The following is a 17,298-nucleotide window of genomic DNA, read 5'->3' as shown; positions in this document are numbered from 1 at the left end:
TGAAATAAATGTATAACTTAAATTTAGTGCTGCATTGAAGATATTTCTTGAGATTGAAATCCCCTGCTGTATTTAAATCTAAGGCAGTGGTTTGACTATACCACACAACCAAGGTGCCTCAGCCCTCACATACTGACATGTGTGTTCTCACTAGCCAAGAAAACTAATATTACAAAAGTTAATCCAAAGGTTATCAGTTGAGTAACTATGTCTATCATAATGTTCCTCAATTGCTCTGCTATAAATTTTCACCATAAAGCAGTGGCTTCTTTTCATGCTTTATTTTTGTTAAGCACTGCTTTTAAAACACAAGCTTTCTTGAAAGACTGAGGCAAAATTATTCACATTCTGAACTTCCAACCGTTGTTCAACCTTGCTTTCATTAAAAAAACATTTGAAAATCACTATCCAATTAACTATTTCACCATTCAGAAAAAGAATGTTTAAGTTAGTCTTGTTTCTAGCTAGTTCCTGTGCTACAGATAACATTCCCCAGCAGCACTTAGTAAGACATAATTGCCTACCATATTCTTAATTCTTCCACTAATATTTCCTTCTTCTAAATCTACAATAGAGTCTGAAGAATGACATGTCAGAAGGAAAACAAATAAGCAGAACTTTGAATGAAGACTACTGCTGGATTACTGTTAAGGGAGATGCAATTAATAAGCTGAACTTGTTTCCTCTTTATTAATGAATAAAGAGCAATTGAGGGAAAATTATCAATTAAGTTTTATTGATAACTGGACTTCAATTGTTCAATTAGAAATCACCTGGTTTCTGAGTGATTTCAAGGAATAGGATGGGAAGTAAAAATTTATTTCTGTATAAACCATCTTCATCTTGCTAATTGTCTCTCAACCAGCAAAGACTTGATGCCTTAACATGGAATTCTGAGTGAAAAAGATGCACTTGATGTAAAACTATGGTGATTAGCAAACAATTTTTTATTTTTTTCCAGTACAAACTGTTTAAATTCCTTTCTAAAAACTACTATAATATGAGGATGCATAATATACCCAAAGGAAATATATAGTGTAGTCTTTTCTCAGCTACCTTTCCTGGGAAGCCATTCAGGAGTATACCGAAGGCTTCTAGCATTGTTCAGAGGATCCAGGAGGAGCAAGGGATCCCCCTAAAGGAAAAAAGAACAAGTAACAGCGGGATGGCCACTTCGCATGCTTGCTAGCTTCAGGTACTCATTTAGGGCTAACTGTATTTGTACTGGGGCTACTCAGCTTCTCTTGAATTCAAGGCATCATGACTTGGACTACGCTGAAGGGGCAAGTGAGCAGAATAAGAAACTTCAAGCTGTGTGTGTAAAAAAATAAAGGGAACAAAAGACTAGTACAAATAATGTAACCACTATACCTCTAAAAGTTCTCCATTTTTAAGCCATGAGATTGTCGGAGGTGGCACAGCATCGGATTTGCATTCCAGAATAATTTGTCTGTTCTGCAACACGGTGAAGTCCTGTGGACCACTGGTACCAGCAATGTTAGGAGGAACTGTTACAAGAATTAAGAAAAAAATTAACACCACACACATGAGCTCCATTAAAATTATTAATTGAAATTTTCTATTTTTTTCTTAAGTTTAAAATAAACAGAAAACTACAGTATCATTAATTAGCTCTACTTTTTAATTCTTGTGTTAAATATATCACATTTGCTTAACATGTGAACATGTTTCCTAATCACATTTTCTTAACACGTGAACACGTTTCCCAAGTCACACACTGGAAACTACTGTGAGAGAAATTAAAGTCCATTCTCAGTGAGAGTACTGGCATTTAAACCAGACAGAGCACAGATCATTGAAGTTCTATAAACTGTTAATCGATAAACTAAACTAAATCGGGAGCTATAGTCTTCAAGAAATGGCAGAAGTTGCATTTATATTTCCTTTATTGTCACTATATTTTACATATTCATTGCTAAAAATAGTTCTTACCTTTTTATACTGAAAACTTAAGATTATGGTAGATGTCAGTATACTTCACATTCTTTTTCAGTAAGCACAATAAACTCAATCCAACTGAATACTGGTATCTATAAACTTCCTAAGTATTCAAAATAAAAGACTTGGAATTATAACAGAAACCAGTTGCATCAGGTGGAACTTTCCTTTTTTAATTGTGTATCATGTTCAGAACTGTTACCCTTATTCAGAAATGTTAGTTAAGATCATATGGTGTAATATCACTGTCTCAAAACATGTAATTCTTTAGCAACATATAACTTGTAAAATGAGATACTGACAGATACCTTAGTGGTATATTTAAAGGAATATTTTTTTCTCTTAAATTTAACTTACCATGCACTCTTACTAAATATTCTTTATCGTCATCTCCTGCTGGGCTAGATGCTAAACATGTGTATCTTCCTGTGTCTTCCACCTAAAAACACACAAATAACTTCAGCAGAAACCTCAGAATATGGGAACAATTCAGAAAAACTGAAATACAAACATGGGCAACAACATATAACAGGCAGCACTTGACAACAAACACAATAACAAAGAATGTTTGAAAATAAATTAATGAAGTTCTAGAAAACTTTATTTAGCATGGTGGGATTGTACAAAGATGTCTTAGGAGTTGCAGGACACCATAAAATCCCCCTGGATAATGTGCCTCCAGCAAGAGCCTTTCTCTTTGTGATGCTTTTTACAACAGGTAATCAATAAAGACGGAACTAGCTATAGGTACCCATCTAAGCAAGGATCAGTTTTGGGTACTAAGGAAATCTTTTTGTGCATGCATAATCATTAATACCTTTATGCTTTATCCTTCCTGTAAACTCTTTATTGTAGTGACAAGAAATAATTGCTTTACAAGCTAAACAAGCCAGCAAACAGTCCCAAGCCTTGTCTTACTTCTATTTGGTGAAATTCAGTCTGGCTTTTCACAGCTGAATACAGCCTTAGGTGCAAGTCTTTAAAGGTTCTTTTTCCCTGGACTCCATTATTGTCTGAATTAATCCAAAAGTCTTTCTGTTGTCTTTATTTATTTTTTCTTAATTTGAAAACAGATGACTGCAAATTCAGAAATTCAGTTTTTCTCTGCAATATATGGCTTATAATGTGAGAAACAAATAGGAAAATCTGGGCTACTAGGTAGAGAAGAAAGCTTGAGGAGGAGCTATAAAACCTGAAAGAACAGCAAGAGGTAGTAATGAGGGTCAAATAGGTACAAAATGAAAAAGAACATATTACAGACACAGACTAAAACCAAAACAAACCCCAGAAAAATACAAGCCCACAGCATTAATTGTACTGTTTTATAACAAGAAGCACTGATAAATTGAAAACTACAGAACTCTGAAATGAAATTAAAGTAGTAATGCTCAGGAGAGGCAGTAGTGCTTGGACACTCAGTCCATAATACTACTGCTTGTTCTGTATGGAAAACTTCAAGGCAAGTCTTAAAAAGTATATCCTCTAACTCCAAATGCAGGTGGGTGATTTTTAGTTTTCAGGACATCTCTTCGGATGGTCCTAATAAAAGACAGTTCTGCACATTCCTCTAGGGTTTGCAAAACTGAGCATATTTTGAAATAAATACTCTACCTGAGCACTGGTTATTTGAAGGACATCTCTTAGGACATGAATATTATCATTCTGCAAAAGCGGGCGCCCATCCTTCATCCATGAGATTTTGGGGACCGGAATGCCAGAAGAGATGCAGAGAAGTTCAAGAGGGTTGTTAATGATGACAGAGAGCTCTTCTGGTTCATCTGAACCATTGATGTGGGGTGGCTCTGCGGAAGGAAGAACATTCAAGTTCTTTATTGATTCAAAAAGCCTACAAAATACGATACTCAGCCTATGATTAGAGCTTGTAGAATCACTCTACGTTAGTATTATTTCTGTCATGAACTATCTCATGAGATTTCCATCTGCCTTTTTCTATTAATTTGCATATTTTATAAGGTGGAATTATTAGTTAGAAAATATTTTCATAATCCCAGATAAAATATATTGCATAATATATTATGCATAATATATTGCATAATATCACAATATATTGCATAATATCCTTATATATATATAAGGAATATATAAGCCCTTTAGCTATCATACCATCAGCAATGCCTTCAGCTGCACTATCATCCTTTCAAGCTGAATTTCTACGAACTAAAATTATTAATTTAAAACAAATTACTTTGTAAGTTATTTTACTATTAACTATATCATATTTCAGTACTCTGGAAACACTGGGGAAAAAATATACTGAATTACTTATTCACATATGTTTAGGTATCTTCCAATTCCTTATTTTTCTCATTTATTGCATTAGGTGTTTCTTGAAAATACTCCTTATCCCTAGAGACTTCTTAATTGTTGTCCTGAGTAGATACTCATTTACTGCTTACATTTTATTAAACTGAGAAGTTAACACTTACCCAACACTTTCAGGGAAAAATGTTTGCTGGTATCTCCAGCTTCATTGGATGCTACACAAGTGTATTTGCCTGTATCACCGATATCTACTTTTACAAAATTAAGGACCATTCCTTGGTTACTTGATGTTAGGTGAGCTCCAAGGCTTAAAGGACGTCCATTTATAAACCAAGACATAGTAGGAGCAGGAGTGCCATCAGTAAGACACTTCATGGAAGCTGAACTGCCTTTTACTACAGTTAGATCCTCCGTTCCTCCTGCGTTATCCAAACTTGGTGGTACTGCCGAGAAACAAAGATCTGGTTCATACAGAGTACAACCCAGATGTTAATTCTAAATATTTAAAAATTGGAATGCAGTTACCCATTTGCATTTTCCCACTTAGGTTCATGCTCAGCACATGTTAAAATTCACTCAGAAATTATGTATTATTATTCTTTCTAAAAAACCTGTGACATTCTGTGTGCCAATTCAAGTAAGGACTCCTCTAAGGTTAAACACTTTCCATTAAAAAAAAAACCAAGCACACACATTGAAAAGTTAATGTTTCCCTAATGATTAGTTACTTAAGATATATTTGTGTCTGAAACTTTGTGTTGGTCAGAAAGAAAACTGAATATTGGTTTTAAGAAATAGAGAAATAAGGTTCTTTACATAAGCATTTCAGAGAAACTTACCAAAAACTTGAAGGTTGTAGTGTTTGTTGTCCACTCCAGCTCTGTTAGATGCCACACAAGTGTATGCACCAGTATCAGATAACTGCACTCTGGCAAATCTACAGAAAAATAATTTTAAGCAAGGTGTAATGGAAAACATTATTATTGCATGGGTTTGATGAAATCTTATTTTTGCTTCAAAAAATACTAGCTGAATTGTGATGATATACCAAAAAAGAAGAGAAAACTCAGCTAGTTAAAATAGATGAAAACCAACCTGAGAATTTGTCCAGCTGACATCAACCTGATCTGGGAGGACACAGACAGAGGGAGGCCATTCTTTAGCCAGTTTATCTGTGGTGGTGGAGTTCCAGTAGCAGTACATTCAATATTTAGGGAGGTTTCCAAAAGGGCAGTGAGGTCCTCTGGTTCATCTTTATTATTGGCTATTGTTGGAGGAACTACATTTTGTAAATGTTGAAAAGGAAGATATTAAAACCAGCTCTTAAAATCATTCCACATGTGTTACCTTGAAGGAAATCCTGCACCTAATGCCCCACAAGCAATTCAATAAAAAGATTCACTTTTTTTTTTTTAAGAGTAAATTAGGGTTTTATAGGTTAGTTTGAAAACTTTGGTCTTGGGGGCAAGAGGGGACTTATCCACTCACTATGTAAAGAAGGTCCAGGCACATGCAGCTCTAAGCATTGGCTGACTTTAGTTCCCATCATACACCATGAGAGTTGCATAGATAAGACCATTTAAGTTCATTATTGCTTGAATCTCAACCAATACAAAGCAATCAAAAAGGTCTCCACTGTTGTGTAGTGCCATTCTGTCCCCAAAAGATGTGATGTGGTCATTCAGTATTGTTACTTATTATATCAAAGGTCATCTCTTGTTACTCTGCTCATTCTGATACTCCAATTGATTCTGAGTCTCTGTGTAACTGGGACAGATATTTACACCACTGTGAAGTGCTGCCTATGTCTATGTCCTGGGTTCTGCTGTAACAGTTAGTTTTCTCCTTTGTAGTAGCTGGTTCTTGACTCTAGTCTGAAAACAATGCTGATATCACCAATGTTTTAGTTGTTGCTAAATAATGTTTACTCTGATCAAGGACTTTTCAATCTCATGCTCTGCCAGTGAGGAGGGTCACGGAAAGCTGGGAGGAAGCAGAGACAGGACACCTGACCCAAACTAGCCAAAGGGGTATTCCATATCACAGCACGGCATGCCCAGTTTATAAACTGGAGGAAGTTACCCAGAAGGCCAGACTGCTGCTCTGGTCTGGCTGGGTATTGGTCAGCGGGTGGTGAGCAACTGTACTGCACATCATTTGTGTTTATTGTCTGTTTTCCTTTCCCTTTTAGTTTTATATACCCTCCCTTTGTTATTTCCCTTACCATTATTATTATTGGTGGTAGTAGTAGTGGTTTTGTGTTATCCCTGAGTCACTGGACTGTTCTTATCTCAACCTGTGGGATTTCCATTCTTTCAATTCTCCTCCCCATCCCTCCAGGAGCAGGGTGGGAAGAAGTGGGGGACTGAGTGAGCAGCTTCATGGTTCCATCACGGCTGGGCTTGAACCACAAGAAGAATTCTTCACTCTTTCGCACTAGTCATTGCACTTAGTGAACACTTTTTTTCACAAAATAAAGTGTCCAATCTCTACACTGCTAAAGAAGAGTTATGCTCACTGTCTTATGAATGTCAAAAGGTGCAAGAGAAGAATTTAATCCAAAACTCAGACATTTTTTTCTCTAAAATTCTAGGAACCTCTAACTATTAGTTCCCTACCATGCTACTCTGATTTCAGCTGATGTGCTTTGATTGAAATTACTGAAGATAAACTACTACAACAAAAAAAGTGGTACCATAGTGAATCAGCCCTAAGTTTCTCTTTCTCTACAAGGGGAAAAAAAATATAAAATCACAGCAAGTGGAATTTCTCTATTATGACAAACTCCAAATACACCAAAGGAATTCATTTCTGTTTATCACAAAACACATTTCCAGCAATTTCAATCATTTTGTCATTGACAGAACATCCTGGTTAATACACTGTGATATCTACAGTACATGAATAGGAAACACATGCAAATAGTATTACACTGAAGACAGGCATTCATTTCTTGGCCCTCTCTCACGAGTGCTTACAAAGACAGGTTTGTGGACTAGATTTCAGCTCCACATCTTTGAAAACTCACCGTATACATTCAAGTTGAAAATTCGGTCTTCCTCGCCTGCAGGATTAGTAGCCACACAACTGTATTTTCCGGTATCAGAACTGAGAGCTCTGAAAATGTTTAATGTGCTGCCATCTGGAGTTACTCTACAAGGAAGGCCATAAAACACAGTGAATTTGTTTACATATTCCTATGATCTGGCAAATAGACAGTCAGTTTTGTACATTTAAATCAATTATCTCTATCCTCTTGGGAATTTGGTGAGAGAACCATTGTTTTTTGCAAATATTTTCATTAGAGATAGTCTAGAAACCTTTTCCTTGAGATTACCTGTTTGACCTCACATTGGGATTCAATTCCAAATAGGTTTTTAAAGATTCCATAATGAAAAGCATCAAGAGTAAAATGTTTCCATGTCTCAGACCTTTTCCCTCCAAAGAAACTTAACGGAACTTACTGACCTGTATAAACTTTACTGAACCTGAAGAACTTTAATGGAATTTATTAACTAAAAGATATTTCTTTCGTATACTTACCTCTATGCAAAAAAAAAAAAAAAAAAAAAAGTTTATAGAAGCTACAAAGGGAGATGATGTTCTTAACCTAAGCTAAGACTCAGGCCCTCTTTACACTCCTTCCTCAGGGGCCTTTTTTATGCTCCCTCTTTAGGACCCTCTGAGGTTTAAAACTGTAGAAGAGAATGAAGTGTTTGCTTATTTTTCCTTGCCTTATTCTTTGTAAATCTTCACTGGCAACTGTTTTTCCATCTTTAAGCCATTGCAGAACAGGTGTGGGCACTCCATTGACATTACAGACAAGCTGGATGCTTTCTCCCAGAAGGACACTGACCTCACCAGGCATTTCAGAGTCAACAATATTAGGAGGAACTGGAAGAGCATAATGGAGGGAAGAGAAGATTCATCAGCAAGAAACAATCTAAACTATAAGAAGTTACACTGCAGGTGCTTATACTAGTAACTAGGATTTATTGCAGTATCTCCATTCAAATCTATTTTAAATTGTACATGATTATATTGTCTCTAGAGGGCGTTCTGCAAATATAAAGTCAAAGCCACTTCAATCATTCCTTAAAATAGCCAATTTACAAAATTGTAAAAAACACATATCTATTATATTTAGTATTTACAGCTTTCTCCTCAAATGATGTTGACACATGCAACAATATTATGAAAAAGTCTCATTTCATTAAACATCACAATGCACTACTATGACTGAATACCTGTTTAGCTCTTGATCATATGCTTAGAGCACAGTCAAATATTCTATTGCATCATAACCATCATGTTCCTGTTAACAGCCACATACTCCATCCTAACCAGCAGCCATTTTTAACCTGTTCGCTTAAAGAACAAGGATGACAGCCATGCTATCCACCAAGACCGTCAGTCCCAATAGTAAGTTTGGAGCATTTCAAGCAATTTCTGTCACACTTGATCAAACAAGCAGCTTGATATTAAATTCCTAAACTTGGGGAAAAACTAGCAGGGAAGGAACACACACACAAAACCAGCAGCCCCAAAGAATGATCACTATGACGAACAGTTACTAAATCTCTTTGGCCTGCTGATGGCAAGCCATCACACATGGGTGTGCCACCACACTCAGCTCAAAGCTAATGCAGCTTCTTCTCCCTCAACTAGCAATTGCTGGCATGGGAAGATGATGGCAGAGAGCTGGAGATGCTATACAACAGATGTGTTATTGGACACAGTGAGGAACTAGCACAATTAATGGGGATGAGTCGTTAGGAACAGAAGAAAACAAGACAGATGCAGCATGTGGGTGACAAACAGCAAGGCAGGAGTCAATTCTATAACAAAGGTTTCTCATTTGAGTGTGTGTGGGAAAAATCATAAGGAAATTCTGACTGCATTTCTTTGTTATCTCCTATTGGCTATGGCAAAAAAAGGCTTCTTCATCCATAAATGTGTGGTGCTCCACATTCAACCAACCAATACATTTTAAGTGTGCGGGAGGAAGGATGTGATCAGCAGCAAACACTCAGAGCCCTTCTGCCTGGTTTCAAGTCAAGGTTAAGAATACTGTTTCATGCAAATTTCTAAGTATATAATCCTCTTACAATTTTTCCTCACTGGCTGCAGATGATAGAAATAATGGTCCAAATTCTCCACTTTTCTACATGTCTATGTTATCTCAGTGTCTTTAGCACAGACACAGTGTCACTCTCGACCAGCATTAATCAGTTCTGTTCACAGCACTGTCATGCCTTACCTTGAATGGAAAGCACAAAAGTTTTCTGAGCTTTTCCCTCTATATTTGAGGCAATACATGTGTAGGTCCCACTGTCTAGAAGCTGAGAGCGAGCAATCTGAAGCTTGCTTCCACCAGATAAAATATGAACTTCAAGAAAGTCAGAACTTTCTGCAAATATGTAAACAAACAGTCATTCCAAAGCAGACCACAGAGAGCAAACATATCTTGAGATTTTTTTCATCAAAATTTCAAAACAAAGATTCCAATCAGTTAACATAAGAGTCTGTCTAGAGACAGATGAAGAAGAAACAAGAAATAAACAGCAAATACCACAGTGGTACCCCAAAGGGGGAAAAAAGAGCAGTAAAGAACATGAGAGAATGATACCTATTGGTTTTCCATTCTTAAGCCACACTAACGTTGGTGGAGGAATTCCAGTAGCATCACACACAAAGGTAACAGGATTACTGACAGCTTCATTGACCAACTCTTGTTCAGGGCCTTCTATATTTGGTGGCACTAAAAATTGAATGGAAGCAATAAGAATAGTTTGGTTACCAAATAGTTTTGTAGACTGATTTTGAATTGTCTACACTACAATATCTATGGTATTATAACTACTGCAGATAATGCAGAGTATGCTCACCATAAACATTAAGATGGAAACTTTTATCATCTCGCCCTGCAATATTTATGGCTTTGCACACATATTGGCCTGTATCAGAAACCTAAAATAAAAGTAAATAAATAAAAATTATGGAGTCTTATTTTAATGCCACATTTTAGAGATGTCAACAGCCTTTGCCTCTGCCATTTCAAGATCCTTTTCACAGAATGAAAGTCTCCCCAGCAAATACATCTCCTGTGTACAGCCAGTAGAATACACCAACAAACAGCACAATAATAGCTTAATGGTAGCAGAGCAGTGGCAGATGGGGCATCCCACAAGCCTGGCATACCTCTGCACCCTTGATTTGTAACGTTTGCCCATCTGCTAAGATCTCCACATTTGCAGACTCTGAAATTATGCGCCTGTTCTTGTACCAGGTGATGACTGGTGGCGGAATAGCATTAGACTCGCACTCCAACACCACTGGGGTTCCCACTCTCACGTTCAGCGCTGTTAGTGAGGTTCCACTGTGGTCTTTGATACTTGGAGGCACTGTAGAAGCAGCTCAGAGTTATTCCTGTCTTTGTTTTGTGAGAGGGCAAAAACCAGCCTAATAAAAATAAATACAAAATACTGCATTTTCAAAGCAATGGATATTATTTCAGAAATTAGTAAAAAACAAACCAAGAACAGTTAGGAAACTCTTCTTCTGACTTTCCCCAGCTTGGTTTCTGGCAATACAAGTATATTCACCATCATCTAGTAGTTTGGCTCGGGGAATCTGCAGAGTCCGAGCACCTGAAGTGAAGACAGAAGGCTTGAGATTTATTCTGTGCTTATTTTATCAATCTCAAATGTTATTTCAAAATAGCAGGTCCAACGGACTGAACACAGGCACTAAATTAACCTCTAATTCAAAAAAGCACTGCAGTGTCATTCCTTTTTAAGGTTCATTAAAAGAAAAAAAAAAAATCTAGCCAAGAGAACTAAAATGTTAGGGCAAATTCATGAGTGCTGGGACCATAAATACTCCTTTTAGACCTGTTTGTTTCATAGCTTCTAACTACTGTCTCCTAACATAATTATGCCCTTTCCACTTAACTTTGTCACTATCTCATTCTTTATTCCTTAGTCTCACCTGTCTTCACTTGTGAAGCTTATTGCCTCTGCCAACTTCACTAATCTGCACAGATGCTTCTACTGACATAAAGCAATTTCCATGTCTGTGCCTTATACTAAGCTGTAACACAGCACACCTGTCATGTTATACCAGCACGACAGGACTGAGCAGCACAGCAAGTGATCTTCACTTTTTACCCTGGGCTGAAAGTAAGCAGCAGCAGTAAAATGACACTCTCGGACCTTATTCAGTGAGGAGCTTTGAATGGTTAAGAAGACCTCAGAATACAAGGATTTCTTCCTGAGAGTTCAGGAGGATTAATCCAGTTTCCCACTGATGTCAGTGGGAAGATTTTTACTTTTTACATCTAAGCCAGCAGAATTTATCTTAGCTCCACACAGTTTCTGATCATTTCTTTGAAAGGTGAGTCGAAGTGACTCAACTTTAATGAATACCTATATCAGAGCACCTCTGTTACACTATTTGCCCTCTAGTCTTTTCCACACAGTTTAGTTCAGTGTTCAGTCTCAGCCAGTTTTCTTTAAAAATGAGCCCACCCAACAGACAAAAGAATTATTAAACACAGTAGGCCGAGTGTCTTGTCTACTCATTGGAACAATACTAAGAATACACTGACTCCATGAAGAGTGCCATTATCAAGACAAAACAGACAGAACTTTGGTTGAAAGACTATAGAAATAACTGAGTTCTCACCAGGCACAATAAGAGTGTTGGTATTTGAACTGATAGGTTTCCCATTCTTGAGCCAGCTGAGATCAGGAGGTGGAAAGCCAGTGACCTCACAAGTCAGAGAGATGAAATTATTCACCACCACAGTCAAATTCTCAGGATTAGTACCAACAACACTTGGAGGAACTGTAGAGAGAAATACATTAATAGTATCTATCATAGCATCAATAAAAAATATTCCACAAGATCCCAATTTACTAAAATAAAGCTGAATTGCTGAGTTTTGCCAAAGGGCAAAGTTGCAAAAATCTTTCACATCCTATGAATGGATACACTGTTTTGGGGGTGTATCTGGAAATATGACTAAAGCCAACCTAATGGTGATTCCTGTTACTGTAATTCACAAAAAACCCTCAGTGATTTATTTGCAGTCCTTCTATGTTTTTGGGAAGGCTAATTAACTTCTAAGAGATCCTGCAGTTCCTGACTAATGCACTATCAATTTTAAAACACTGTACTCATAGAGCATTTGCTATGTAAGGCAGGACAGATTAAATTTACCTATGTAAATAGGATATGTAGGATGACTAAGTATGCTTTCTTCCTGATTCATATTCTTTCTGAAATAGTCCATTTCCTTATTATAGCGAACCAAAACGTTTCCTTCTGATACAGTTCAGAGTTCTTTCGTTAGACAAACTTGTCTCATAGTGCGCTAAGCAGTTTAACATTCTGGCACGCAAGCATTGCTCTAAGGGGTGCATTTTTATGTTTACAAGTCCCAGTATTTTTAAATACAAGAATATTTTGACATTTGATCTTTCTACAAGAACCATTTAAAATGAAATAACTGTAAATCTCTTCCTTTTAATAAACCCCAAATTTTAGTTTCCATGCTTTTGCAGTGTGGATATATGAAACATTTAAAAGGAAAGCAAAAACATGTTCTTGGCTCTATTAGGTGGAAAAATCATTCCAAAGAACACATGGAATCCTCTTCTTCAAAGACAGAAATGTTTAAGTATTTTGGACGAGATCCACCAGAAATACTCCAGCTGCTTTCTGTCACTTGAATGACACAAAACAGTCATTAAGCCAAGTTTATTGCTCCTCTGTGACACACCAGAAACAAGAAGAATCAATGTAATTGGGTGAATTCAGTCCATATTTTTCAACTTGGAATAACTGAAGGTTATTCCTGATGATAAGCATTAAATGGTTCACTAGAATAAATGGTGAATTCTGATCTGATGACATTTTCGTTATTTATACTTATTTACTTTTCCAGTTACTTTCCCACAGATGTGATTATGGGCAGTTCAATACAGTGGGCAATCTAATATACAGGGCCAAATCTGAGCCATCTTTTAATTAATTTTACTTAAACTATGTAGGTGGCAGGTTTCAAATGCTGCAGCCCCCACAGCATGCAAAAAGCACTCACAAATAAACCATAGGTAATCTGCATATCTGCATAGCATAATTTGCTTCTATGTGCATACAGATGCATTAAGGGGCTCAGTTTTAGTATTCGATGTAAAAATTACCTATTTATTAAGATTAGAGGTTAAGATTTTAAAACTGGATGCTTATGTTAAACTTTTTAGAAGGTTTTATTTTAATTTTGTTACCTTTGAGACAAGAAGTGAATTTTCAACTTATTAAAAAGCATTATCCTCAATATTTTATTTAAATTAGTGAAAGCAGTTCCATCAGAAACATACAGAAATGCTGGAAAATAGCCTTCTTTTGACACTGACAAAACAAAGATCACAATGCTTAGTGATAATGCATTTCCATCAGTGCATCACCATGTGTGGTCCTTTCCTGAACTATAGCCTAATTTATCAAATGAAAATGCATTCATAAAGAATATTTGAAATTTCATGCAAATATTTCCTTTAAAATAGTAGCATTAGACTATAGTAATTAAAAAAAAATTACATGCAAGAAGTTTTAAAAAGCACAACTGTCAAGAAAAGTGAAATATTTGGATTTAAAACTCAAACATCGGGATATCTGGATAGACTCCACTGAAAGAAAATAACTCCTCAGAGAATGACTCCAGGGCAAATTCTTCCCATGGAACACTATGTTTGGCTAATTGTATTACTGAGTAGAGAAAAGAAGCACTCTAAATTTGTTTCATTTAGCATGTATATTTTCTACATGTGTGAATGAGAAAAAAAAATATTTCTCCTGTATGTAATAACCTGAATAATTCCTGCAATGTGGGTGTTATATTTAAGTGAGAGAGAAGATAGCACTTGCTTTCTAACTAGTATATAATACAGAAGATTAACTAGCTAACAAGGACATGACAAAAGATACTGATCATATGTAGAAGACTCCAGACTGTGCTGTGAAAGCTGATAAAGACGTATGTACCAGTATTCCTTGACAGCTTCTAAGATGTAACGGTGCAGATGATGCTGAGTAATGCTTATTTGATCTTCAATTCAGAACGAAAAATTGAAAGTGGTGCCATGAAGAGTAGGCAGAAATAAAAGGGGAAGTTTGGTTTCACTCAGAAAAGTTAATTAGGAGAGTTATGGAAGGTGGTAGAGAGGCTATTTTTTAACAGTGGAATATGTCTTGATTTCTTTACTGTATTTGGGTTAGACTTGTGATGACAAAGGCCAAAATTTATTTTAGCCCTATTCTAACTTCATAACAAAGCAAAAATAGAGAATAGAAAGGAATCTAAAAAAGGCAGATTTTTAAAAGGTAAGCTTCTACAATGCAATATCTCTTTGTTTAATGTTTTCTAATAAATTTTCTTGGAAAAAGCATTTTATGAACATATCAAAATATGCTATAATGCAACCTGTTTGTAATTCATGATTACAGGACTTTGCAGCCTGTACACAGTGTACACACACAGCCACTACACAAGGTTCCTTCAATAATTTGTCTATGTGGAATACATAGAAAGAACTAAAACCATATGGTATCGAAAGCCATATGCTGCCAACATGCTTTATTTTTGTTTTCTAGTATGTCAGAATCTCCATTACACCCAAGAAGATGACTTAGATGCAAAAAGCTAAGTATGTCGCTGAGAAATCTGCTAGAATTAACACAGTCAAGCTAAACTATCATTTGAAAGATGGCAATCAGAAAATTATTACTTACCATAAACATTTAAGTTAAAATACTTCTTGGCGCTTCCAGCTATGTTTTCCACAATGCAGACATATCTGCCAGTATCTGTTATTTGGGAATTCAGAATCTAAGGGGAATTAAAAAAAAACCAAAACAACCAGTTGTTGGTCTAATCTGTAAGACAACCTACTGTCAAAGAATCAAATAGAGAGAATTGAGCTCAGAACTGTTTTAATAGTTTCATCCAATTTCATTCATTGATAGAAGGGGGAGTTCTTCAGAATACACAGTTTTCTTAAAACAAACCAAAACACTGCATTTCATAATCATTAAATTCTCTCAGGGAATGTTCTCCACAACATTCAACATTACTTTAAACTGAGTGATCTCACTGATGCTGTTCACAGGATGACCTCACAAACAATTGGGTCAACACAACTGAAGGAATTACACAGGAGTGAGAAGCAGCAGCTGAGGGATAGGAACAAGAGACAAAATTTCCTTAGGTTTGCAGCACCTTGTAGAAGAAAAAGTTCAAAGCTGCATACTCAGAAAACCTAAACAGTTTATGTACAATGTTCATGCTGCTAAAATTGAGGTTTTCAGTAACAGTTACCTGTAACCTCCTTCCATTGGACAAAAATGCATATTTGTTGTCTTCTGCTACGAGGTGGCCTTCCTTTTGCCAGGTAATACTTGGAGAAGGGTTGCCACTTGCAACACAGTCCATCACTGCAACCTTGTTCACAAGAACAGTCACCTCTTCAGGCAGATCACTATCAGCTCCATTGATGGATGGTGGTACTACAAGACAGCAAAATGTGATATGAATAATGTGACTTAGTACCTCTTGGTGTCTTTGGTTGTGGGTTTTGAGATTTATTTTGTTTTTTGTTTTTCATTTATTTTGGTTTGTTTCTTAAGATTACAGACCAATCTTTTAGATTGGGATTTTAACAGAAAGTAGTGAAATTTTCAGTGATACAGTGAGAGATAATAACATCCCGAAAGTAGTTCAGCTAGAACAAATCAATATAATTCAAAGGACTGGAGGAAAACTACACTTCTACACAGAAGCCATAATGAAGAAGATGTGAAAGTTCATTTTCCAGTTAGTCCATCATGTTCTTTGAAGTCAGAACAAAAGAGGATTTCCAAGGCAGGACCCCTTCCTAACAATAAATCAGTCCTTTTAGTGGTATCAGAAATAGAAGTCAAGAAATAAGAGTTTCCCAAGGCAAAAACCTTGAGTACATCAACAGACAATGCAAGCAGTGTACAAAAGCTTTCTGTGCAATGTTTGTAAACAGTTAATAGGATATGGACCCTGCAGGCATTCGATAGTTGATCTGTATCACTGATTTCCTTAAGCCTTTGGGAGTTTTGCAGATATTTTAGAAAATGATGACCAAAATAAGGAGAGAGAAAAATCTAGTATGTCAGAATTTTGAATTGGAAATTGATTAGGGACCAAGAGATAGCAAAATAAAACCTGGATTTCTACCTATACTTTTCTTTTTGGTGAAGTGTGATGGGGTAATGCAACTGAATTCCAATAGCAATAACCTAAAAACTTACTAAACTAACAACATTAATACTATTTTCATTCAATTCTGTATGCTTCTACAAAACTCTAGCACCTTATATAAAAGCATTAATCTTATAGTTTAAAAATATTTATAAACCTTTTTAAAAATTAAGTAAACCTGGACCATAATGCTTCATTAGTTTACACAGAACTCATTTTGGCATTAAAAAAGAAAAACAAAAGCAGGAAAGCTCACAGAGCACGTGGACATCATAATGAATGGAATCCTCCCCAGCTTCATTTACTGCCACACACATGTATCTCCCAGCATCTTCAGCCTGTGCCCGTGGAATCTGCAACACTCGGCCTCCTGGAAGGAAAACAAATTCAGGATTTAAATGCAGCACCAAGCAGTTTCCATCATTTTCACACCACATTTCACTGGAGACCTGAGCAAGCAAATTTGTGAATGGTCAGCATTTGTTCTGAATTATAAGTAACTAAAGACTTCATTTCCGAACTACTTTTTCTACTGGCAGATACTTGGAATTCAACAATGTTCATACTGAAATGTTAGAAAAGGGTAATTAATTCCACATAAAGCAATAACATTCGTTTCCACCCAGCAACATGCAGCCAGACATCCTTCAATCGAAACCATAAATATTTTTCAGCAAGGTGACAGAGAACTAATAGGCAGAAGGAAATATAAACACAGAATATTTCAGTAAACCTGTTCCAAACTGGGAAAATCTACTTCT

General features: G+C 36.3%; 1 protein-coding gene across 6 annotated transcripts in view; it reads right to left on the bottom strand.

Annotated features, from left to right (window-relative positions):
• Positions 1–17,298, bottom strand: part of HMCN1 (hemicentin 1) — a 190,655-nt gene that overhangs the window by 33,159 nt on the left and 140,198 nt on the right. For all 6 annotated transcript variants that reach the window (XM_057427409.1, XM_057427413.1, XM_057427412.1 and 3 more), the window contains 17 exons: positions 16,794–16,907; positions 15,626–15,813; positions 15,040–15,136; positions 11,929–12,090; positions 10,779–10,892; positions 10,444–10,646; positions 10,131–10,212; positions 9,872–10,003; positions 9,503–9,652; positions 7,977–8,136; positions 7,271–7,395; positions 5,338–5,521; positions 5,082–5,179; positions 4,407–4,685; positions 3,571–3,761; positions 2,317–2,398; positions 1,372–1,508 (listed from right to left, as the gene is read on the bottom strand). In XM_057427409.1, the coding sequence (XP_057283392.1) occupies positions 1,372–1,508; positions 2,317–2,398; positions 3,571–3,761; positions 4,407–4,685; positions 5,082–5,179; positions 5,338–5,521; positions 7,271–7,395; positions 7,977–8,136; positions 9,503–9,652; positions 9,872–10,003; positions 10,131–10,212; positions 10,444–10,646; positions 10,779–10,892; positions 11,929–12,090; positions 15,040–15,136; positions 15,626–15,813; positions 16,794–16,907 (2,498 nt within the window). The remainder of the gene's footprint in view (positions 1–1,371; positions 1,509–2,316; positions 2,399–3,570; positions 3,762–4,406; positions 4,686–5,081; positions 5,180–5,337; positions 5,522–7,270; positions 7,396–7,976; positions 8,137–9,502; positions 9,653–9,871; positions 10,004–10,130; positions 10,213–10,443; positions 10,647–10,778; positions 10,893–11,928; positions 12,091–15,039; positions 15,137–15,625; positions 15,814–16,793; positions 16,908–17,298) is intronic.

Source organism: Pezoporus wallicus, unplaced genomic scaffold, assembly GCF_028554395.1.
Source record: "Pezoporus wallicus isolate ANWC-B61680 ecotype Strahan unplaced genomic scaffold, APGP_CSIRO_Pwel_v1 scaffold_7107, whole genome shotgun sequence".
In the NCBI taxonomy this organism is placed as follows: domain Eukaryota; kingdom Metazoa; phylum Chordata; class Aves; order Psittaciformes; family Psittacidae; genus Pezoporus; species Pezoporus wallicus.
The sequence above is the reverse complement of the archived record's forward strand: the minus strand, read 5'-3'. Positions and strand labels throughout refer to the sequence as shown.